Source organism: Mesoplodon mirus (genome assembly GCF_964341445.2).
Source record: "Mesoplodon mirus genome assembly, chromosome: 9".
NCBI classification, from domain to species: domain Eukaryota; kingdom Metazoa; phylum Chordata; class Mammalia; order Artiodactyla; family Ziphiidae; genus Mesoplodon; species Mesoplodon mirus.
Window position 1 is genome coordinate 12,992,457 of NC_138985.1, and position 26,624 is coordinate 13,019,080.

Below are 26,624 nucleotides of genomic sequence, written 5' to 3' on the forward strand. Positions count from 1 at the left end.
CCAAGTGCTCGGCCGGAGCCCCTGCAGCCTGTGGATACACGGCGGGCGGCTGGCGGTCCCCAGGGAGCCCCGCGGGTCCGGCTCCGCTCCCCCTCCGCGCGCCGGGCGGCTGGGGCAAGCCGGCGCCGACTTTGGGAGTTCCTTTCTCCCATGTATGGAGGGCTGCTCCGGCCCGTCTCCGCCCGACTGCTCTGACGCCCAGCCCTCCCGCTGCCCACCCCCAGCCGCCTCCCTCCGACTTGCCCGGAGAAGCCAGACGGAGCCTTTCTCTCTCTGCCACAAGTCTCTCCGCCTGCCATTCCCCCATTCCTGCAGCCACCCCACCCCTCCCAGTGCCGTCACCCCTTCTCCGCCCCCGCCTCCGCCCCCGCCTTCTCCACGGCAATCGCGGGAATAAATCAAGGAGGAAACCGAGAGGGAAGCGAGAGCGAGAGCGCGAGCGCCGGCGGGCTTGCCCAGGTCTGTTTCGAAAGTCGCCCTTGATGGCGGCGGCGGCGAGGCAGCCGCGGCGCCGAGCAGCCGACGCGCGCTAGTGGGTCCGCCCGCCGCCGCCCCTTCCCCCGCGCCGGGCTTCGCCCCTGCAGCCCCCAGCGCGAGCCCGCGTCCTGGTCCCGGCCCTGGGCGCGCCGGCCCTCAGACGCCCGCGGTCTGGGCTGACCGTGCTCCTTCTCCTCCCGTGGTTTCCAGCACCGGTCCTTCCCCAGGCTGGGAAGGGAGGCGAGATTGATCTTCGATAGCGAAGATGGCTGCTGGCTGCCTGCTGGCCTTGACTCTGACACTTTTCCAATCTTTGCTGATTGGCCCCTCGTCTGAGGAGCCGTTCCCTTCGGCCGTCACGTAAGTGCCCGGGCAGGGCGGGGAGTGCGGGCCGAGGGGTGCCGCGGAAGCCCGGCGCGGGCTCCATTCCCGAGTTGAGGGGCTTCTGTGCCCGTGGGGGTGGGGAGTGAGCCAGACTTGGATCTGGAGAGGCCGAGCGGGAGGTGCGCGCTGCTCGCCGCCGGAATGCGCACCGAACCCGCGTCTTGGGAGCCTCGGCGGGGCCGGGCTGTCCTGGGAAACGTCCGCCGAAGACTCGCGGCGCCTCAGCCCATCTCTAAAAGGGTTCCTTGGACTTAAAAGAGTTTAGCTGTACTGTGGGAAAAGTTTCCAGCCAGATACCCGCTCTCATCAAACCCAGTCCTATAAAAAGTTGTGTTTGGGTTGGGTATTTTGCACATAGGTAATTGCAGGCTGGCCAGGGTAGCGTGGACTTTTCCCGCACTTTCCCCGCACTTGGCCTCTGGGATGCTCGCTAATTGCTGTGGTATCCAAACTCGTTTGGATCCCAAATTACTGGGCGCGCTCGACAGCCTTCCTGATGAGAGGAGTGCTCGCTTCACGCGGTAGAGGTGCTGTCCACCCCAGGGACTCGCAGGTACCGGGGCCGTGCCACCCAACCTCCCTCACCCTCTATTTGAAACATTTAAGTGCCGAAGGACACGCGGTTCCTGTTCTTAGAATGAATAGAACCTATTCTTTGGGGGAGGGACTGTTTCCAGAGTCTACTGCAATTTTCTCTTATTTTTACCATTTCTAAAATAGCTTAAAAAAACCTCGCTGCTGTTCTGGAAATAGACTGTTTGAAGGTAGCTGTATAGTCACAGGGCAGGAAGGGAATGAAAAATAATAATTCTCTTTTAGGCTGGAAAAAAGACAAAGTCAGTGGCACATATAAATATACACATATTTTTAAATGCACGGAATAGCCTATCAGGCATTCTGGGAAAACATTTTTTTTTTTTTTTTTTTTTTTTTTTTGGTTCTTGAAGCTACTTTAAAGCTTCTAAGAGTAGGTAATCGGAAGTGGATGAGTCACTTTAATGAATTTTACATAACAAAAACAAAGCCCAAGGTAGCCTTCCCGGTATTTTTGCTATTGGGAATTATTTGTTGTCCTTTGTTGGCTGAGTGCTGAATACTGGAGTTGGTGGTGGATACTAACCGTGAATCTTTACCAGTTGAAATCCTGCAGCTATTATTTAAGGTTCAGCTTAAAGTATTTATTACATTAGGTGTCAGTGCAAGAATCCGAAGGATGCACATTCTAACCCGGCTAAGGGGAGTGTCTAATATTTTTGTCATTGATTTACAGTCATGTACCTTTTTAGATAATCTTCCATAAAAATGATTGCAGATCCTTTTTGTTATGAAGCACAAGGGTAAATGCCATCTGTAGATCTTCCTGTAATTGGCAGGATGTTCCAAGCGGATATTTTGAAACATGAAAAGAGTAAGAATTACACAGAAGATGCTTCAAAATTATGCACTCTTATTAAGAAATTACACTTCTATATATTTGTTTCTTTAGTCTCTTTGTAGCTTGGCCTGTAAAGCTAGAACTCAAGTGAGTCGCTTGCATTTTGTGTCAAAGAAGTGGTGCTTTAAAGCAGTCAGTGTGTTCAGTTTACACATTTTTAAAGTGTTATTTTTAACTGACAGTTTATCAGTATTTCTCTCATTTGGAGGGAATGCTTCATCACACTATTGGGGAAAACTATGACTTTTTAAGATACTACAAAATACAACTTTTTATTCCTGAACAGACCATGCTAAAATATTAATAGAAGAATCCTTGTTGTAAGAAGGACACCTGCAATAAATGTTTTCCTAAAATTAAAATAGCTCAATTTTCATGGTCAGAAATTCACTAAAGACAAGAAAGAAAATAAATAGTGGGCAAAAATAGGACTTAGGAAGCCACAGTTTCTTTTCTTTGAAAGGATTTGAAATTTATTTTGTAACAATGAAAATTTAAGATATTTTCAAATAATATGAAACACTAATTATTTTGTAAAAAAGCTTAATAAAAGATTTTGTAGAGCTAAGTCAGTCTCTTTTAGGAAGTATTGGCAATGTTTTTGTAAGGCTTCTGCATCTTTATTTTTTTTGAAAAGTTAGTAACCTTCTGAGGAAAGGAGAAATGAGAGTTGACATTTGTACTTCATGTTGTATTTCTGAGTAAACTTTATGAAATTAAAAAAAAATACAACATTAATTTTATTAAGATGTAGTGCTGTTTACTTTTCTTGTAAGAAAAGAGTTGATGCAGAGAATTTATCAGGATAAATCTCAAATCTTTGGGAAAAATTCCAAGTTCATTAAAAACTCAGTACAAAGATTATAGTGTCACTAAAGGCAAATTATTGTGCTTCTATATATACATTTCTCTGGAAATCATTAGTAAATTCTTTTGGTTTTTTGATAATTTTATTTTTTCCAGAAAAAGTAATGTAAGAAGTTTTTATCATCAGAAGAGGAAGAATGTGCCGCCAACATAGTATAAAATTCATTATGCACTCATGGGAGTGGGACCTGAATTAGAATTAGTAATACAAAGGTTTTTGTTTTTGTTTTTTTAGAATGTTTACAATAATATTAAGGGCTTAAGTATTATTATAATAAAACATAAATACCATTCTAAATATTTTCTTTAATTTTCTCTGGTTTAACATACATTCTCATGTAGCATATTCTGAATTAAAATAGTAGTTAAACTGTTCTAAGAGGTAACACTAAAGAAACTATTTTTTGGGTTTTTTTCGAAGGAAGGAATTTTGATACAATTCTTTTTCTAGGTTAGGTTTTTCTTTTGGCAATGATTGTTTCAATAAGGTGTGAAACATAAATATGCCGTCTGGTAGCAGCCACCTAGTGCATATTGGTTTGTATGTGAGTGGAAAGAACATCATTTTCATGTTATAGTACGCACATGTCATACTGATAGTTTAAAATGTAGTTTTCTAAAGGGAATTCTCCCTTGCTTTAGAAATAATTTCTTGGCACATGTGTGAAAACACTTCTATTTTAAAACTCAGGATAATAAGTATGGTAGCCAGTATTGTAATGTTAATTTAAATAGGTCGCTCCTAATTTTAGAATCTATTTACAAATCCAGTTTTTAAAAAAAGCACATAGTTATAACTACTATTCATGTTAAACTTTTATCTCAGTCGTATCAAAATGCCAATCAGTCCAGAATAATTGGCTGGGAGCCCTTTGGTATATGGGAATTTTAATATATTTAAACTATATAATGGGATAAATATATCAGTAAGAATTACTGGTATCTACAGAAAATAAGCATAAAATCTCATAAAAGAATAGTACTTTGGGGTTTGACTGCTTAGGATATAAATATTTTTCTATTATTAGACAAATTTACGTATAAAGTCTACAGAAAATAAATTCTCTGTCATAACTTTGGAATGGATATCTTTTTCATATGTTAGGAGTGATATAATTATTCTCATTCACGTACAACATAGAGAAGGAAATGTGCCTTATGATAAAATATGAGATACAGTATTAAATGTGAAATAAAACCTAAAAACAATGAACATTAATAAATCCTTTTCTCAGATCTTTGATTAGTTTTCATCAGCTTAACCACATGACAACATTTATTATTCCACAGGTGTACATTTAAAATATGCAACAGTAGATATATTCTTCCAGACAAGTAGTAACATGATATTAAATTTAGTAATGTTTATACATGGTTATATGGGTAGCTGTTTGGATAGGCATTTGATTGAGCATTAGGCAGACTGAAATGGATACAGCCTAAAGAAACATTTTTGGGAAGGTACAAGAATCTAAGCTTATTATGGTTTATAAAAGGAAATAAAATGTGCCTTTTTTATTTTCCTATGGCTTTCACCAATTTAATTTTAATTTAATAAATACATATAAAATCAGATTCTATCGCGAGTTGTTCATTTTGAAAATAGGTAAAAACTTTACCACTCTCTTTCTTCAAAGAGACCTTGCTTTGTAGACACCTTTCCAATACTTCTCCAACACTGATAAAAATAACATCATAAAATCCTCTTCCTTCTAGGGTTTACACATGGTGATGTTTTTCAGAAACATAAGTAACACGTGGAAATTATGTATTCAAATTTACTGTTTACATTTAGAAGTATATAGTCATAAGAAATGACAATACATTTAGGAATTTAAAAAATAATACCAAAAACCATGCCCATAACAAACTGTATTATTTAAATTAATGTGTTCTCTGGAGTATTTGTATATTCAGCACATGCATAGAAATTTCTATTCTTCTTATTTTTCAATACAGATGCAAATATTCAAGAAAGTAATCTGTTCTTCTGAATTCACATCTTGTACCTAACATGTGTCGTCAAACTACTTATAGCCTAAAAAGTGGGGATTTAAATGGTTAAAGTGAAATATTTTAGGCATATTGTCCAGTTTGTTGATTTCTTTCAGTGTCTTCCATGTGTGGACATAATCAACTCTGATATGAGCATACTTAGATGGAAGTTTGGAAAAAAAAATCAGAATTTGTTTCAGTATTTCTGAAGAGTAACATTTTATTGTTATTAAAGTGACAGCCTTCCATCATTTGTAATAAAAGAGATGTCTATCCTAGTATTTCAAAAAGCATGTAAGCTGCTTACCATGGGGAATGACCTCTGTTCTGTTACATCTATTGCACACTTACCTAAGGCATATGGTATGTATCAGGCACCGTGTCACACTGTGTGAGCGAGTCTTTCTTTTCCTGGACTATTTGTGGATAGTACCACAACTGTTCCCTAAGCTTTCATATGGTTGCTTTCCAATAAAGTTGGAACTGCACCGAGATAGTCAACCATGTAGCTTACACATGGTTCATGTTTTCTTCTGTGTGCACAAAACCTGGAAATTATTATGTCATATTGTTTACAGAGTTTAAGGAAAAATAGTGATTGACTTCAGTGTTAACTGAGATGAAAGTGATAGCACTTTGTGAAAAATATTGTACTTACCACCTTTTCCTTGAGGTTCCAAAATATGTTAACATTGCATCACTATATAATTTGTCTAGTTTATCTTACTGTAGTATTCTATTTACTAGATAATATTGTGTGTCTATCTATGTCTTTCTTTATGTATGTATATGTGTACACACACGTATTTATTTTTAAACTTCTTCAGGTGTTTTGCTAGGGTAGAAGAACCTGAGTATGGTAAGGTTATTAACAAAGGTGCATGCTGAAAGCTCTCTGCCAATCCACAACTGTTTATGGGGAGTAAATCTCATTCAGAATATTTTTATACACCAGCATTTAAGAATAATTTTTTCAAGAGAATCAGATGAGCTATTTAAAATGTTCAGGTCCTGTTGGACAAGTTATTAACATAATTGATGAGTAACAACAGAAACGTGGTTCTGAAGATAGGCTTGCAGTCTGTTAAGCAAAACAAATATGAGGAAGGGACTATTGCACTTGAAGTGTTGGGCTCTTATTAAAACATCTTTGCATACTAAGCAATTTTATTTCTGCCATTTAGCTAAGGGATACTTTGAAATTTTTAAGAATTAAATATTAGACACACCATGTTTTAGGATTCAAGGATAAACGTGCACAGGTTTTAAAATTTTGTTTGTAAAACCTAAACTTTTAGGTTTTTCTTTCTTATAGACTTTATCTAATTTGTGGTAGTTCAATTCCATTGCTCCTTTAAAATTTGCTATTTATATAGATTCTAACAAGATTATAAACAAGGAAAAAATTGACATTGTGGCCTCAACAAACTGGCACACTTTTATAGTTAATTTCAATAATACAGAATCAGGCTGTTATATATGAAGCAATATTTAAAGTTCTCTTTGAATATGAATGTGGGATATTTCTGGCTAAATGTTATTTTAACATTTGCTTCTGCTGGTTTTTTTTTTTTTTTAACCATATGCTTCTGCTGGATTAAAAAATTCAGTTACATTTTAAATTCTATATCATAAATGGAAGAACAACTTAAGCTAGAAATGATGGCAGTGGAAAATAATGGTGTTGCCCATTTAAAATGATTCAGATTTGGGGATAATCCTACTGTTTATCTGAAGTTCTTTTCCTTGAGTAATTAAAAATTTATTACAGTAGTCTCCTGGCAAATTTTGAAAAAATAATTCCTGAATTCTTTTATTCAAATAATTAATTAGTAATTCTTCTCTTTCTCTTTCTTACACACACACACACACACACACACACACTTACTATTCATCATAGTTTATTATTATTGGTACATAACATCAAGTCAAGTGGAGAAAAAGTTTTGGTTTGTTTTCCATCAGGTTACCTGTGACCAGACCTCAGTTTTGGGTCCTGCGCACTTGAATCTTCACTCACTGTTTCGGGGACCTCTTACTACTAGATTTTTCTCTCTATAGGGTAATTGTTGAGGGATTTTGATGCATAGATAAATCTATAATACATTATCAACACTTTCACCAAAATTGTCAAACGGCCTAGACTGTTGTTCCTTTGACATTTGCCCACATACTGTGGGGATAATTGGGGAAAGAGTGAAGCGAGCTGTTGAGGTTTTCCTCTGTCAGGCTATATAAAGGGATGGTTAGACATTAATGATGTTTCATTTTGAGGGTCAGAGGAGGAATGGCTCAGTAAAATAAATGAGCTTATGCACACTGGGAAAATCTGTTTCAAAAAAAATAATCAAGAGGTGTTGTGGCGGTGGGACTTCCCTGGTGGCGCAGTGGTTAAGAATCCACCTGGCAGTGCAGGGGACACGGGTTCGAGCCCTGGTCCGGGAAGATCCCACATGCCGCGGAGCAACTAAGCCTGTGCACCACAACTACTGAAGCTGTGCTCTAGAGCCCACGTGCCACAGCTACTGAAGCCCACACACCTAGAGCTTGTGCTCTGCAACAAGAGAAGCCACTGCAATGATGAGCCTGCACACCACAACAAAGACCCAACGTAGCCAAAAATAAACAAATAAATAAATTATTTTTTTTAAAAAAAGAGGCGTTATGGTGGAGATGCTGTGAGGAATGATGCCTGTGTAAGTGGAGCAGCGGGGCCCTCAGATTTGCGAGGTGCAAAGTTACATTAAAGATGCTAAAGGTTGGCAGTTAGTTATCTTATTTTATTTTGTTTTGTTTTGCTTTATTTTATTTTCTTCTTTTTTCCCATTTTCCATGTGAGCTCGGTTATCCTGGAAATGCTGTTTACTGGACCTTGTTTTTAGAGACCTAAATATTCATATATGGAAATTCACCTTAGAAATCAAAGACAGTAAAATTGTCTAGAGCTCAAAAAATAGAAGCAATTAAGCATTCTTATTTTTTATATAACTCTGGGAAAATGGTTCATTGGATAAGAAATATTAGTATAACACTTTATTAAAACCTTAAATGCTAATAATCAAGAAAGAAATTCCATTAGTAAATTCCATCCCTTAGATTATAAGAAATGAAATAGCTTGCAGGTTCTAGGCTTCTAGGTAGTACACTGAAGACTATTTAGACCTCTGAGTACATAGTACCTCTTACTTTTTAAAAATAGTTTTGATTTATGCTGTCTCTTTTAATGTCTCCTTTTTCAAAGGTTTTTAGCATCAAATGTAATTTAATTCAATGATTAATGCAATTATTATTATTCAGATCAAATTATGTAGTGCACTGAACTACATGCTGAGAATCCACATTGAGGAAGAGAGTCCCCAAGGAAGACATTCCCAACTCCAGGCTGATTGTGAAGCAGTGGAATCTGACAAAGCGTGATCAAGAAAAAGCACATAACGTGGTGAAGAAATATGCCCGGGCTGTTTCATGTCAGGCATAGGACTCCTGGGTGGGAAGAGATGTTGGTGGGACTGAATCGTGAGTCTGAGTCTAGGTGATACAATTTTTGCATCAGAGCTCTCTTCCTACCTGACCCAAAGGGGAGTCGGGCATTGTTCACAACACATGGACATTTGTGGTAGCCCAGCTCTGAGTACTCAAATTTGGCTTTCATCCTAAGACTTTTATTTAATTAAAAATAAAATTGATAGGTTTTGAACCATAGTATGTAGAAAATGGATTAAAGAGACAATATTCTAAGCAGGGACAATGGGAGCAGTTAGTAGGCTCTGGCAGCATCCCAGAGTGAGAGATGCCCAAGGTCTAAAGAGAATAGTGGCAGTGGGAAAGCAAAGCAGGGATGAAACATTGTAGAGGTAAATATTCAGGTGCTGTTGGTTATGGGATGGGGGAATCAGGAAGAGAGAAGTGTTGGAGGTGGCTCCAGGCTCTTTAACAGGTAGATCATGTTATACTGAACTTCCTAGACTAGACACAGAGGAGGAATAGTAAGTTGGTGGTGGGGTGAAAGTAACATGCTCACTGTTGGACGTTTTGAGTTTGTGGTGTCTCTATAGATGACTATTAGGCCATTGGAAATATGTATCTGAAGCAGATTTGGAGGCGAATTGAGTAACCTTGAAGCCAGAAAATGGGTCCATTCATTCATTTAGCAAATATCTATTTAGTATCTATTAGGATAGGCATGGTGAGTTTCAAAAGAAGAGTCTTGATCCTTCATATTGCAGAGAGATCGGATAAGATGAGCCCTTTAAGGAAACCACCAGGTCGTTGCTGATGTCACAGCAGTTTCAGTAGAACGTTTTGGATGCAAACATGGTTTCTTGCCTTGAAGAGTTGGGAGCAGGTGAGAATATGAAGGCAGCAAGTGCAGATTTGTTCTTTAAAGGAATTTGACAGTGTGAGGAAAGGGAGAGAGTAGGAAGTTCAGAGGAAGGTAGTGTAAGGGATTTGGCGTTCTTTTGTTTTGCGTAGAGGATAGGAGCTATAATAGGCCATTTGGGATCGCAGGTAGTAGAAAACCATAGGACTGTCTTGAACTAAAAAGGGAAATATTTTTCAGTGGTAGTTGGAGCTGGATGATCAGTCATGAGAGTCAAGGTGAAGGATGTGCCAACACCTACAGAAAGGGGTGGAGCTTTTATTAGGATCGTCTCTTGCTCTAGCCTCTGGTTTTCTTTGTTTGACTCCGTATTCTTCTCTGTCCTTGCAAACTGACTTTATCTGCTTCCTGACGCTCATGTTGTTGAATGCCTGTGAGGGTTTACATTTTCCCTGTTGAAGCTTTCAAACAGTTTGAGACCAGAATCCTAGTCCAAAACACAGGCTTCTAAAGAAAGATATGTTGGTAATCTGAATATGGACCAGATGACCATCTGTAGCTCATTCATTTGAGACCAGGAGATGGGATTTGGAAAAAGGATTTTGGTTGCCTAAGCTTGGGTCACTTCTCATACCCTGGGCCAATCTCATTAAAAGGTATTGCACTGCAACAGGCCAGTTGCTAGTACCATGGATAGAGGAAGAAGCAATTCTTAGAAAAAGGTTCCTGAGGGGCGGGGGAGGTTGTAGAGGCAACTAAATAAGTGTTACCAGAGGGGAGATTTGAGCATATCAGAGAGAGAAGACCAAATGGCAGAGAGATGAAAGGGATGAGAGAGGCCATGATTGATGGGTGAACGTTCTGACCGAGGCAGCTGAGGAAGGGATCAAGACGAAAAACAGTGTCTTACAAAGTAACTTTTGAAATATGAAACAGCCTTGAGAATTAAAGCAGATGGTTGGAATATAGGATAGATACACTTTTAATTTACAGGAGATGTTTTTGGAGGAATGTTCCAAATTATATATTCCATGCTCAAGAAGGAATGACATGATTCAGAAATGTAATAAATGCACATTAGTAATGTTCACATTTTGAGATGTACAGACCAGAGTTTTTCTTTATTTGGTAGTAAGTAACAAGGCCCTAGTACATCACTATATTTCCTTTGGACACAGCAACGTTTGGTTCTCTTTTGTCTTTATTTCTCTTTTCTTTCTTTTTTTAAAATAGAGGTTGTCATCTTGAAGACCCATGTAGTTTTGCAAAATGTCATTAGATTTAATAAGTGTATGTGCTTATGACAGAAAGATATTACAGGAGTATCAAGCAAAAGAAAACAAAAAAAGAACAAATAGTTCTTGATTTTGGCAGTTTAGCCTTATTCACTTATTAATTTTTTGGCAGATAGGGGTGGCTTATGGCCCTACTTTGTCCGTGCTTCTCCACCCCCACCTGCCCAAACCTCATGTCCGTTCTTTAGCAGAGGGCAGAAATTTGAATTGAAACAGATCCTTGTAAAAAAAAAATATATATATATAATGAATTTGATAAGACAACAAACCACTGACAAATATTCCTGCAAAGCATGTCCCTGGTCAACCCTTACAGAGGCATCTCAGGTCTCCTGAAGGTCTGAAAATCACTGGCAGCTGCCATCACAGCAGTTCCCTGAGTTTCCAAGATGACTGAATGAACGGTTAGGATTGCAAATGCCAGCGGATCTAAGAATCAGTCTTGATCTCACTGGTCCCAGTGCAGTGTGGAAAAACCACCCTTGTGGTCTGTAACAAGAGATGAGGAGCATTAGGGCGGATATTTATTTCCATTTTGTGACTGCTCTTTTTTCTCTTCCATAGCTATTCACAGTTTGCTTGAGCTAATTTTGATGTCTCTACCCACAGAAAGTCTGGACACTAATAATTACAGCTATCTTTCAATTATTGTTATATTGCTTTCTAACATATTTGAGCTCCTGAATGTGAGGCACTGTGAATTAATACTCTGCATGTTTTTTAATCCATCCAACCTTTAAGTCAGTCCCTTAAGATAAGTATTATCCCTGTTTTATAGATGAGGAAGGTTAAGTTTTGAGTATGAAGGACTTTTCTGAGTTTTTTTAGGAAAAAAGTTTGACCCCAAGCAGCTTGATTCTAGAGTCCTACACTTAGCTGCTGTACTTTGCTGCCCTTACATGGCAGGAGCCTGGATTTCTTTGCACCCATTATCTTACCTGCTCCAGTTGTGGCTGGCTGCATATGCTAGCAATGAGGCCAAGAGGGTAAAGGAGTCAGTGTAAAGTAGAGCAGAATTAACACTAAGTCCAACTTCTCCATCTGCAGAACAAGGGTAATATTAACCTAATCCGGAATCACGGTATTATATCATGGGGATCAAGTGAGAGGATGCATGGGGAATCTTGAAGGACTGTTTAATGGCCAGGCTTTATTATTTGTACCACGTGTGATTTCTCTGCCTTCAAGGGATCATGAATTGATGACGAAGGGTTAGTGAGCTAGATTACTGTGCTAACCTATCATTTGGTCTATTGTTTTCATTCAGAAAAACCTGAAATGAATGGGAAAAGGGATGCCTATTAGCAAGCCTTAAAAATGTTTCTTCTTAAAAAGTTGTGTAGCCTTTAATCATAAAGAGGAAATGAAAAGAGATGCAGTGGACTAGAGTGTGTGAAGTGTTCTGACTCTAGGTTCAGGACACAGCCTATATCTCAAAAGGGACTACGAAGAAAACAGGACCACAGAGGATTTGATGTGCTTCGTCTTGACATTTCAGCCAGCACCTGTTGCATGAGATCTGTGCCACAGGAGATTGAGTCTATTTTTAAAAGTCACAACTTTGTCACTGATAACCTCTCATTGTCAAAGATGGAAGTTTTCAGCTTCAAGACAGAATATTTGAAAGTGAATAAAGCAATCTATCCACGATGTTTATAGAAATGATTTCAGACAACCCTGCAAATTGAGCGAGCACAGAATAGTAAAATTGAGACCAGTTGCATTCTGAGTAACAAACACAGAAGTCAGAAAAAAAATCTGCCAAGAGCATACTGAAAAAGGCCAATTTTCGTTTGACTCATCCAACTGATGATTAGACACTCATTGAACCTCACTCCTTCACTTTATAATATAAATGGAGTTTAGCCTTTCACAAACACTGTTCTCTTATTGGTAGAAATAAAACAGTGAAATGAAATTTTTGCTGCACACTTTTAATTGATTTGTGGAGGGAAGAAATGTTTCAGATGAAACTTTACACTAATACCAATGACTAATGAGTACAACTTGATGATAACCATTGAAGCAGCAAGTTTTCAAGTGCCAGGAACCTGCCTTTTTATGGCAGTCATTTTGACATTTGCCACAGAAAGGAATGTAAAATTCTTATGACGTCTGTCACTTTAAAAATACCAACCCTTCTTTGCCATAACATTAGATTAGAATTGACTTAAATTTGCATCTGTGAAAATGTTAGGAGAGAAAACAAATGGGCCATGTGAAGCCTCAGGAGGATGGGCACAATGGAGTGTGTGCAGATTGCTCTAAATTAAACATGTAGAATGCTTGGTTGTGTCTCAAAACACCTGATTTTCCTGTCGATATAAATGTAGAAAACCGAATTAATTTTCATGAGGTGAAATTTTATTGTGCATGTGTAGCTCAGTTCCCAGGGGGTTTGATACATGGTATTAAGGTCGGCTGGTGAGTAATTGTTTAAAATTTATATTAATACTCGATGGTGATAAATAAACATACGGGAATGGCAACTCATCACAGTGCAAACCATGCCTGATAATTAGATGAGGTCATTCATCTCCTTAAATTATCAGAGGTGACACAACCTGTCTGTGTGGTGTCTAGAAGCCAGCTGAGTCCCTGGGTGTAAATTACCGTGACAGAGGGGCAGTTTGAGGGTCGCAAGCTTTGGATTTGGTCCTGCCCCTTCTGTTGTTTTCCATAAGTGAAGTAGATGTGCCCCTGAGAGTCTGCTTTTATAACATACACAGGGATCTAAAACCTGAGTTCAATAGGATGCTCAGTATCTGTTTTTCAATTTCATTTTTATGTTTCTGTACCCCCGCCTTAATTACAAGCAAACACATTATTTATATATATATAACTATAACTAAATATATGTGTGTATGTATATATATATATATACACATATACACACACGTAATGTATGAATATTAGATGTTGGTTCCATCCTGAGTGTCAGTGAAGCTGCGTTCCTGTAGGTGACTGTCGAGTACTTCTAAAAAGTGACCATTTATGGTGTGGTTGCAACCTTTCCAAGTTTCGTCATCTGCACCACAGAACACAGATAATGGTTTGAGTGACGATTTTTTCAGTTCTCTGAAAAACGGTTCATGGCTAGTACCATTCTAGAGGCACAGAGGAGAAAATAATAATGGTTGGTTTTGAACCTTAGGGCTTAATTCCCTCTTGGAATTTGCCTGGTTGGTTAATAATGTGGGTTCAAAGCTCAGTTCTACCATTTATTAGCTGGGTAACTTGAACACATTAACTCTTTCATTGCTAAAACTTCATCAGGTTGTTGTGAGAATTAAGAATGTTACTTCATACGAAGAACAGCACATAGAAAGTACTGGATAAATATAATTTGATTAGAAGCAGGAGAATTCGGTGGAGTCAGGTGGCTTGAGTTCCGGTTTGCCTCCACCACTAACTAGGTGTGGGCCCTACCTAGGTAATATCTTGTGAGGAACAATTCCTGGCTTTAGCTCCTTCTATAATTGCTTACCGCCCAACCGTTTCCTAACAACTAGGTCTTAGTTGTCACGTGTCTGTTGAGCATAAGCGAGATGTTTCTTGGTACCCGAGTACTCCCCTGCCTTTGAGGATGCCTCTGAAAAGGCCCCACTGCAGCCCTCACATTTTAGTTTTCTCTCTCACAATCTTTCTGAAGCAAAAGTGCTAAAGTTTGATGTTTTCCTACCTTTTTAATACTCTGTGCTCTCCCCAATTGTACTCAAGCCTGGTTTGGTACCAGACTCCTTTCTTTGTCTGTTTGAAGGGCCTGTTAAGAAATCTATAAGGAAGTCAGTGACCTTGTGTTCTTGTGTGCAGAGAAATAACGTTAGTGGCCTGTTGTCATGTGAGGCCTGAAGTCTGTGAAATAGGCCCTAGATGTTCTCATTTGACAGTATATTTCTAGTACTTGTTGCAAACTGTCTGAAAATGGTAACTTTAAAATATCAGCAGTAATAATGATACTTGTGTAACATAGAATGGTGTTTTTTCTTTTAAGATGAGCAAAAACCACATAATCCTATCTTACCCAAGGAATAAATGAATATTATGAAGTGTTTTTAGAAGAGTATAAATCAGTTATATTGTACTGTTTAAAATACTTTTTCAAGGAGAATTAATATTAGGGCTCATTATGCATCTTTTTAAAAAATTTATTATATTTATTTATTTATTTTTGGCTGCATTGGGTCTTTTTTGCTGTGTGTGGGCTTCCCCTAGTTGTGGCGAGCAGGGGCTACTCTTCATTGTGGTTCTCTGGCTTCTCGTTATGGTGGCTTCTCTTGTTGCGGAGCTCAGGCTCTAGGTGCGTGGGCTTCAGTAGTTGTGGCACACAGGCTCAGTAATTGTGGCTCATGGGCTCTAGAGCTCAGGCTCAGTAGCTGCGGTGCAAGGGCTTAGTTGCTCTGCAGCATGTGGGATCTTCTTGGACCAGGGCTTGTACCCGTGACCCCTGCATTGGCAGGCAGATTCTTTTTTTTTTTTTTTTTTTGCTGTACGCGGGCCTCTCACTGCTGTGGCCTCTCCCGTTGCGGAGCACAGGCTCCGGACACACAGGCTCCGCGGCCATGGCTCGCGGGCCCAGCCGCTCCGCGGCATGTGGGATCTTCCGGGATCGGGGCACGAACCCGTGTCCCCTGCATCGGCAGGCGGACTCTCAACCACTGCGCCACCAGGGAAGCCCTCAGCAGGCAGATTCTTAACCACTGCACCACCAGGGAAGCCCTCATTATGCATCTTAAAGTTTGGAAGAGGTGTGTGTGCAGAATCACATTAAATATGGCCTTTCCTTCTGCCCAGTTAATTAGCTTTCCTCCTAGTAAGGATATTCCTAAATGAGAGAAGTTAGAGAAACAGCTAAATCCTTAAGATTTATGCAAAAAAGATGTGAATCAGACTAAATGAAAGAGACTGAAGACTGACCGTGATCACTGGTTTAAAGTACAGTGAATGAAACGAATCAGACAGAATCTTCATAAATGCATCTTATATGAAGACTGAGAGAGAAAATGAATTTAGAATTCAGTAATCTAGACTCATTTATTTCAGTTTGGTGTTTTCTACACTGTGTAATGTATTGCGACAAACTCAGTTGTTTCAAGCAATGGACATTTCTTTTCTCACAGTTTCCACAGTGACGAGTCCAGCCAGGGCTTCACTGGTTCCTTTCCTCAAAGTCTCATAAGGTTGCAGTGAGGTGTTGACTGGCCTGTGTTCCTTTCCAGGGCTACTTTTCTACTCCTCTTTCAAGCTTTGGTGGTTGTGGACACTTACTTGTGGTTGTAGGACTACCTCCCCTTTCCTGTTTGTTCTCAGCTCCTAAAGACCCCTCACTTCCTTCCCACATGGCCCTCTCAAAGGTCTTCTCACAACATGGGAGTTTACTCTTTCAAGGCCAGCAGGAAGATCTCTCTTTTCAGAAAGGGGGCCCAGTCCCTCTTTTAAGGACCTTCAATTAGTTAAGTTAGACCATCTGCGATAATCTTTCTTTTGATTAACTCAGAATCAAGTGATTTGGGATCTTACTTACATCTACAGAATCTCTTCACCTTAGTCATATAACAGAACAGTCATGGGAGTGACAGCTCTTCCTGACCCCAGGTCCCACCCCCACTCCAGTAGAGTAGATGATGCATGGGAGCCATCTTACAATTCTTCCTCCCTTGGGTTTTATTATTAGCCAACCATCATAAAGACACCAAAAACTAGAAAATGGGACCACTCACTCCTTTTGACTTTAGATGTTCACAAGCTGTGGAGATCCTTGGAAGCAGTCAGATGAGTATCATCCTTTTTGCCTCAGGCAAAGTGTGATTTGCCACATTGGTGTTGATCCACCCCGTCAGGAGTCAGGAAAGTAAATCCCAAAAGTTCATTAACTACTTATTACTAGTGTTGTCATAATTAGTTAGCTGAACGTTCCTCCCTCTACAAAGAAAATAATTCTCTGTAGTATGGTTTAAGCCAGTTTACACAATTGTTGTTAATAAATATGTAGAAAAATTGTAAGACAGTTCTTTTGAAATGTAAAGGATTAAGTTAACTCTAAATTAAGGTGTATACTTTGTGAAATCTTAGGTCTCTCCTTAAATTGTGTGCATTTCCCTGCCTGTATAAACTAGTGATTCTGTAAAATCCTAACCAGCATCTGTTTTTGCTTATATGTATCTTTCTGGACTGGTCGTGTTCTCTAGCTAATGCCCAGTTATAAAGTATTAATGCGGGAATGTTCATATGTAACTGAAAGCATCCGTATGTGATTTCTCCTCTTCACTGACTGGATTTTGGCGAATAGTTACGATATGACTTCTGCTTTTCAAAGCAGATGCTTTGAAAGATGCTTCTTCACAATACCTAAGTACTGGGTACTCAGTAAGTTTACCTAAAAAAGGTCCCTCTTTTCTTGCATACAGGTGCTCCCTTGCTCTGCACTATGCATACATAGTCATTTCATTTTGGAAGTACAGCTGATTGTCTGATTTGTTCAGGATTTATCTTGTTATACCTCTAGCACTAATTAATTTGCTAACACCAGGGGATTCTGGCCAGAGTAACTGTCTATCTAATTCAGTGCTTTTCACACTAACTGTCCTAAAGGAACAGAGTTTACTTTTTGTAAATTTGATATTCATTGCAAATGTATATTTTTTGTAGAATACTACAATGAAAATCAGTTAGTAGAAAAATGAAATTAAAAAAGATATGAACCTTCATTTTTAAATAATTAGATTCAATACTCATAGCATCACTTCTTCAAACTGTTTTAATGTGTCTAAACACCCTCCATTTCTGTGCTTTCCTTGATCTAGATTTGCAGAGCATAATCTGAGTATCTCTAGTTTAATTGATTTGGCTGTTAAAGGTAACTAAATGACTGTTTTCAGTTTAAAGTGGCATGTAAAAAAACCTAAAATTGAAGATTTTCACACTAAATGATTTTTTTAAATGATGTGTCCCACTTTAATGCTTGTCTTTTATTTTGGCTATTAGATAGCTATGACCTTTTTCATCAAAGTAATCATAATAATTTGGCTTGAAAGGAGCTGCCGATTCCAGATCATTAAATGCTGTAGTTCCTTACTGGAATTTTATGTTCTTCACAAACAAATTTATTTGATTTTTAATGTACTCTCTTTAGAACATTTACTATCTGCAATGGGTCCAAGCATTTGCTGTCAGCAAAGCAAATATTTTGGTACTGTAATAAAGTTAAGGGCTGCATACCCTTTTTAGGACCAGTTCAATAAATCAGGACTCATGTGAAGGTAGCTGTTATTCCATTTTGATGGATTGTGGGATTACTTGGATGTATTCAAGAAACAGATGGATACAAAATTTTTACTCCACAAAGATTTTATGTCCCAGAATCAAGATGAAAACACCATAAAACATTCCTGGGGCAGGTTGAGGTTTTTGTTTTTGGTTTTTTCCCCCACTTTGTTTTTTAAAAAATTATCTGTATAAGATTTACTTGGTTTATGAGGCTGAGGCTTTGTAAAAATCTCCACCTATATCTCAGATCTCAGAGTGTCTGCCAAAGTATAAACTTTCTCACTGTATTGAAACACATCCAGAATCAAACATAACGATTCTTGCAAAAGGCAATTAAAAGATTTTTTCAAAGAATGGAATGTGCCATTTATCTTCGGTTCAAATGTTCACTTGGTAAGTAGTGTGTATTGCAGAACTTTTTCATTTTGTAGAGTCCACTTTCTCCTTCAGCATCTGTGCACTTTGAAGTTGAAATGTATTGAAAAAACTTGACTTTTTTGGACGAAGAATATTTTTATTTTCTGTTGATTCGACGAGAGATTTTTCTGACCTTCTGTTGCCAAAGATGTTCTTAAGTTGCATGTAGGATTTTACCTAACAAAACTGAGGCATATTAAATTATATCAATAGACTGGTACAACAAGATTATCTTCTCTTTATTTTATGCTTTTTCCATGCAGTACTTCTGAGTAATATCTGTCTATATACACGTATTCCTGAACGATTGTCTCATGGATTTTTATAGAGTTTTCCCAGACTGTTGAGATAAACTAGTTTCCTAAAAAATCAGAATTATATGTTTTAAGAATCTCTTGAAGGGTTCTAACAATGTTCTTTAGCGGGTCACTTAAAGCAAATTAAATTAGATCTTTTTATAAAGATGCTGCATCTTCCAGCTAATAGGATGTCAGGTCAAGAACAATACCAATCTTAACAGTGCTAGACACACTCTTGCTAAACTTCCCAGAACAGCTATCCCTTTTAAGTGACTTTCAGGATAAGCTCACAAAAAAATACCTTGTTGACAAATTTTCTTCTAACTTCATGGATTGTACATAGTAAAAATTATAGCTGTTTCTATGTTGTTTGTAGAAAGATTTTTTTAAGAAAGAGAATGTTCAGTTTAGCACATTGCAAAGACCATGATTCTAAGAAATCAGCTGAAATCTTACCAATGGAAATTATCCAACACCTTGGTACCCATTATAGTTAATTATTGCAATAAAATATTATTACATTTTATGTGCATATCATTTAAAATATCTTGGCAAGATGACCCTCATACATGAATATTTTAATGTAATTTAATATATTTGCAATTTGGCCAAAAATAGGTTGAGAATTTAGAACCAGATGTCATTGTCTTATAAATGTCACATCTGAAAATAAAGTATTATCTTTTTTGTGAACAGCTTTGGTTAGGGGTTAGTTAGGCCTGCTTCTTAGAGCTACAAGGAAAAACAGGAAGGGAAATTAAGGTTAAAGACTGTATGAAGTAAAATAGATAACTAATGAGAACCTACTGTATAGCACAGGGAACCCTACTCAGTGCTCTGTGGTGACCTAAATGGGAAGGAAATCTAGAAAAGAGTGGATATATGTATATGTATAATTGATTCACTTTATACAGCAGAAACTAACACAGCATTGTAAAGCAACTATACTCCAATAAAAATTAATTAAAAAAAAAGATCTCAGAGAGAGAAAGAAGACTATATGAAAAAGGCAACCAAAACCTTGCTGCTTCATGGAATTTTTTTTTTTTTTTTTTTTTTTTTAAATCTGTGAGGTTATTCTGTTGACCTTAGGTGGTCCGGAAATGCAAGTCTCTGCATGGTTCTTCCTCTTCCCTGAGCATCCCCAGTTTTTAATTAGATTGCGAATTAAGGCACACCTATGCATACATGATCTGATTAAATCTGAGCCAGCCCTATCTCCAGGTGAGCATCCTAGAATTGGCGTGGCATCATATTTAGTGGTATTAGAGGCAGTCACCAACTGTGGTGAACTGTGGCTTTGTGTGCATCTCCCTCTCTTTCCCTATCCCTCTGCCACTGTATTTACTCCTTTCCTGATGGAACAGGTATACACAAGGTCTTCCTTGGTTTTATGCTCCATCCATGATTTGAGACCCCTCCCCACAAAAAAAAAAAATTCAAAGGACCTCTTATTTCCCAAACCCTTGGATAAACAGAATCTTCCTAGAGATGTCATTTTAAAGAGAGTTTATTAGCACTTATAAATCCTGAATATGTAGACCATATAAATGCAAATCATAGTTTTCGAGAGGATTTTTCTGTAGTTCTGTTTAGACTTTGTGATTGCAGCTGCCAAACGCTGTGTCAGAAGAAGAACATTTGGGCTTTCTTCTACTGAAAGTGTGCTCGCCACTGTCTTGCCATAGAGTCCTGGAAAAAGTTGTGAAAGCATGATTTCTTGGGGTTTTCTATCTAACTTCAGATACTACCCCTTAGAACTCCTGATACTATTCTGAAGTCTGATACTATTCTGAAGATAGTTATCAGTGGCACATAATAAAGTGGTGATAAGAATCAGGACTTAGCCAGTATAGAACTACTTTGGATAGATGTGGTATTTTATAATAATAAAGCAAGAGTGCTATTTTATAAAATTATGGATAGTGGGACACCAGTGTGGTAGATTAAGAGGGGAAGACGGTTGGATAAAAAAGACAAAGATGTCTTGAAGGACATGCACTTGAAGAAGTATAAAGGATAATTGAGTTACATACTTCAAGAACTAAGTGATACAACCAATGGTAAAGTGTGGCCTGATGTGTTTTTTTTTTTTTTTTCCTGTTCTGATTTTTCTGTTTTATGTCATTCTGAATTGAAGGTTGAAAATCTGCTCCACGTAAAACATAATACAAATTTATCAAAGGCAAGTACTCTGCAAAATTGTTGTTGTTGTTTAAAATATGGAAAAAAGAACCTCAAAACACTTAAAGCATTTATTCCATAAAGTATATCAGAGCAGATACTCTGGCATTTTTTAAGAGAGAGCACTAGATTTCCTCTTTATATTCATTTAGGTACATTTCTGGAACCGTTTCTCATGCTTTTATCTTTCAGTGGGCATTGTTATGTTTCTGGCCTTCATGATGTGGTGGGTTAAAAGCAGTGTTTTATAAAGAAAACAAAATCACGAGTTGGTTATGAGGTGAAAACTGGAAATTAAGAGGTTTTTGGAATCCTCAATTAATATTACATGCAGTTCAGTTTTAATTCATTTATATTTCTTACCAATCTTGGTTTCTCCTAAATTCAGACACAGAATGATAAAGGCTAGACTGCTTAATTTTAATTTTATAGTATTTTTTAGCATTTCATAATAATTTTATAGTATTTGGGAGCAATTCAGAATTATAATTTTGACAAGTTAGAAAAATCAAATCAGGGAAACTTCACTGAAAATAACTATTAAGGTCTATTAAAATGCACCTAGGAAAGATAATAGTACCACATGGAATTTATTAAAAAAACCCCACTAATTTTCCAACACAATCTAAGGCTGGGTTTCTCAAGCTGGCACTATTGGCATTTTGGAGCAGACGGTTCTTTGTGATGGGGGTCTGTCCTGCATTTTGGTCTTTACCCTGTTAGAGGCCAGTAGCAACTCCTTCCCAAATCATGATGATAAAAAACATCTCCAGACATTGTTAGATGTCTGCTGGGGTAGAAAATCACTCCTGGTTGAGAACCACTGACCTAAATGGAATCAACACAATAAGCTGGCCTCTGATATGTGTTCCTTTTGCCAGTGATGTGTATTTCCGGTTCTCTCCCACAATGCTTACGTGGTGTTTGCATTTTGCTAACTTTTTGTCGCATCAGTGAGTTTTATTCATTAATCCCTGATAATAAGTGTGCTATTAAAAAGGGTAAGTTAGCTAGTTCAAAATATTTTCTAAATTAAGCTGTTAAATTAAGTGCTTGGTGAAGCAGGAAGTATAATTATTTAACATATAGTCAAATGTGCAGGGGTAAAATTCTCCTGTTCCTGGAGGTCTCTGAATTTCCTGAAGGAACATTTTGTAGTGAAACATGTCTTTAACAGAAGCATACTGGTGTCTGCCCTTTCCTGCTGGGTCTGGAGCGGAAATGAGTCAATCTCTCCTGTCCTTGTGCACACTGGATAAAATGCTTTGTAGATAACAGAAATGCTGGATAGCTGCCAGGGCGGCCTGTGGGCAAGCTAATTAACAAGGACACACACTCTTGATAGGGGTATTTGTTTCACCTGGGAAAGCTGCATAGTAAACTAATGAAGATTTTTCCTGGTTGAAAGTGCTCCATTTTTTTCAGGGGAGAACAATTAACAATTAACTCCAAAACAATACCAGCACTATTGCGACAAAGTCACCGTACTACTGAGCTTTATTTGTAGGTGTATTATACAGTACTCTGTCTCATGGAGCTTTGAAATTTTATAGGGCTGGTGTGAACTGATCACACACCAACAATATCTTGATGAGTATGAAAAAGAATACCACGTGTTTCTGCTCATCTACTTTTTCTGTAAATGGAGAACAGCTACACGCTGTTTGTTCTCTCTTAGGACAGTGCACTTACAAGAATGGCAACACAAAGTGGTGTGGTATAGAAACAGTGATCCCAGGGATCACTGTCTACATTGGTTACAAGGGAATGCTATTACTCCAGGGAAAATGGAAACCCAGAATCTCTGGTCCAAGATACTCTGTTTTTCTGTTGTTCAGTCAAAAGTAATTTCTCTGCTTCTTTTTCTTCTGTCTGTTAAAAAAAATAATAATATGAATAGTTGACCTCTTTAGTTGATTGGGCTTAAATGGGGCTCTTGAAGTACTTTAGATCCATTCTACTCTGATCAATTTAGGGGAGGCTAGAAAGATTCCCTTTTATGCGATTAGTATCTCCTTTTTATATTGTCCACTTTCATACTTTTCTCATGCATATCATTTTATTAACAAAACATAAATATATTATACTCTCACACTATACAAAATCTAGTGCATTTCCACATACTTTCTCCCTTCTTTTCAGGTAGGTATTCATACCTGAGCAGAATAATCACTGCCTTTCCCTTTCTCAACTAAACACAAATAGGGGAAAAGGTATCCTATGCCTTCCAGCATTTTATTTCAGCCCAGCTCTTTTGCTTATCCTCGTGTTGGGTTTGACCAGGATGCTTTTGGTTTCTGCCTGTTATCCAGCGTAGTTGTTAATAATGCCCCTTCACTCTCAGAAATGTCCAGGTTCAGACACCAAATTATATGATCACCCTGAGCTCAGGGTATATCACCTGTATGCCATACCGTGTATTCCAGTTTATGGTGTCACTGTTATGAAATTCAGATGATATATTATTAATATGTATATGTAACATATAGTGGAAATATTTGAGTATTTATACACTTCTATACATATGTCTGGATTGTGGATATCTTAACTCTAAAAAAACACAATGATTGAGACATACTTGTTCTAGCTTCTTCATATCCTGGATATACTCTTTCCTTTAAATGCATTAAGAAATGGAGTATTTATTATATATTACACAGTATTAATTTAGACTTTTTAAACAGTTGTGAATTACCAAGTTATGCAAACTATTAATATGAAGAACAATCCTAATTTATGCATTACTTGTGAGACTGCTTTTGAGTCCCAGCACAGGACACTATTTTAGGTTGACTTGTGTTCTCCCAAAATTCGTATGTTGAAATTCTAACCACCCTTGCCTCAGAATGGGACCTTATTTGAAAATGGGGTCTTTGCAGATGTAATTAATTTGAATTAGGTCATACTGGAGTATGGTGGGCCATAACCCAATATAACAAATATCCATATAGATAGGGAAAATTTGGACCCTAACACACACACACACACACACACACACACACACACACAGGGACGGCACTATGTGACGATTGGAGTTACGCTTCCGTAAGCCAAGGACCTATCAGAAACTAGGAGAGAGGCATAGGACAGATATTCCCTGGTGCCTCCAGAGGAAGCATGGCTCTGCTGACACCCTGACTTTGAGCCCTCAGAACTGTGAGATGATATATTTCTTTCGGTGCCACCCAGTTTGTGGGCTTTGCTAGGGCAGCCCCAGCATGCTAGAATGGACCCCATGTCTGAGCTGCTCTGCTGGGATGGTCAGGACATCACATTCAGTCATTTAAGACCTGGTGGGTCAGATTGTCATAAGATACCATAATTATTAATGTGGTTGCATTTTAAATGAGACATCTTTAAAAATAATTCCTTTAGAATAGTTAGCTATCAATACTTCATATACTTATATTCCCAATGGTCTTTTTCACATACTAACCCTGCACACACACTGATCCACACTGATCCTGCTATCTTTTTTTTTTTTTTTTTGCGGTACACGGGCCTCTCACTGTTGTGGTCTCTCCCGTTGCGGAGCATAGGCTCCGGACATGCAGGCTCAGTGGCCATGGCTCACGGGCCCAGCTGCTCCGTGGCATGTGGGATCCTCCCGGACCGGGGCACAAACCTGTGTCCCCTGCATCGGCAGGCGGACTCTCAACCACTGCGCCACCAGGGAAGCCCTGACCCTGCCATCTTGCTTGTCTTCTGGATATTTTTTTCTCTTGTAAAGAATTTAGATTGAACTAATGAACCTGATTTTTCCAAAGATAAGGTGCAGTACATTTAAGCTAAAGAAAAATATTCAAAGACTGCTGTTGCATATTCCTACACAGCCTGTGCAGTGGATAAGACTCGTGCATAACCTACCTGACTAGAGTCAAGACTTATGCAACGTAGCTTATCTTTGAGGTCTTAGAGGCAAAAACTGTAGGGAGTTTGACGCACCTCCTAGTCTTCACGTCGAGGGCATTTCTCTTACAGAGACTTTTATCTGATATTATTATGTCCTGTACTCCTCTCTGGCACGGCACCAATTGGCCTGCTCCAGGTTTGGAAAAATATGTGATGGATGAATAGGATGATTCTTGCCAGGCAGACTTCCCAAGAAATAAAAAGAACCTTCAGGCTTTTAAAGATTAGTTTAATTAAAAAAAAAAAAAAAAAAAGAGGCCAAATCGGAAAGCTTTTATTTCTTCTTATAAAATAAGATAATGTAATAATAGTAGCTTCTACTCTGGGACATTTTAAGTTAGAAAAGTATGAATTTGTTACTGTGTGCATTTGTAGAATGTCAATGATGTGACTATAAACATAAATGGTTAGCTAGAGCCAGAACGTTAAACACACAGTTTCACAGAGGTAGGTGTATGCTCCCAGGGTGTACAGTCTCATAGAGTCAGAGGTCTTGCTCACTATGAGCTATCAGTGCTAATACTACGTCCACCTTCTTTTTTTTTTTTAAATTAATTAATTTATTTATTTTTGGCTGTGTTGGGTCTTCAAATGTGCACAAGGACTTTCTCAAGTTGCAGCAAGTGGGGGCCACTCTTCATCACGGTGCGCAGGCCTCTCACTGTCGCGGCCTGTCTTGTTGCGGAGCACAGGCTCCAGACACACAGGCTCAGTAATTGTGGCTCACGGGACCAGCCACTCCACGGCATGTGGGATCTTCCCAGACCGGGGCTCGAACCCGTGTCCCCTGCATCAGCAGGCAGACTCTCAACCACTGTGCCACCAGGGAAGCCCTACGTCCACCTTCTTGAAAAAGATATTTTTACAATAAACATTCTGGACACATGCACCTCCCTAGAATGGATCAAAATCCCTCGTACGCTGAATCAATACTGTGTGTATCTTCTTTCAGGACTTGATGTTATTTGCACCCTGGCATCCCTGGATAAATGCTTGATATGTGCTTCTAACACTCATTGCTACTCTTGCTTCCCACAAATTAATACTCAGTATTTCATTGTTGGAGTTATGTTTAGTAGTTCTTTCCACTAGTAATTTTTCCTGGCTTCTTTGATGCTTCCAATAATCAGCTGTATAATATGTGTGTAGGTGTTAGTTGTAACTTTGGCTTTTGTGCTAGCTGTGGGCCCATGGGTACAGTGCTTGATATCTCAGTTTCCGTTTCCTCATCAGTAAAATACATTCAAAAGCTCTATCTTACTGAGTTCATTGTGTTATCGTGACATTCAAATGTGGCAGTATTATGGAATAGTTTGAACAAACTCTAGAGCACAATTTTTTTTAAATTTATTTATTTTTGGCTGCATTGGGACCTAGTTGCAGTGTGTGGGCTTCTCATTCCGGTGTCTTCTCTTGTCGCGGAGCACGGGCTCTAGGCATGCAGGCTTCAGTAGTTGTGGCACTCGGGCTCAATAGTTGTGGCTCGCAGTCTCTAGAGCGCAGGCTCAGTAGTTGTGGAACACGGGCTTAGCTGCTCCGTGGCATGTGGGATCTTCCCGGACCAGGGCTAGAACCCATGTCCCTTGCATTGCTAGGTGGATTCTTAACCACTGAGCCACCAGAGAAGCCCTAGAGCACAATATTGACATGTGATCTTAGACTATTCATTTCCCTCGTTTAAACCAGTGTGGTGGATTTGTATAACATTAAATGCACCATTAAGGTTGGTAGTGGGGCTCCATTTCAGAACCTTGCTTTTTCTGCACCCATCT

At 38.7% G+C, this 26,624-nt stretch overlaps 1 protein-coding gene across 4 annotated transcripts in view; it reads left to right on the forward strand.

The window, feature by feature from the left end:
* The first annotated feature begins 267 nt into the window (after positions 1 to 267).
* The window catches only part of CACNA2D1 (calcium voltage-gated channel auxiliary subunit alpha2delta 1), a 499,056-nt gene continuing 472,699 nt past the window's right edge, over positions 268 to 26,624 (forward strand). The window contains exons 1-2 of one of the 4 annotated variants that reach the window (XM_082632142.1): positions 268 to 459; positions 688 to 837. In XM_082632142.1, coding sequence (XP_082488268.1) covers positions 743 to 837 — 95 coding nt within the window. In that variant the 5' untranslated portion in view covers positions 268 to 459; positions 688 to 742. Of the gene's footprint in view, positions 838 to 26,624 lie in introns of all 4 variants that reach the window. The other 3 variants (XM_082632141.1, XM_082632144.1, XM_082632143.1) reach the window with 3 other exon arrangements.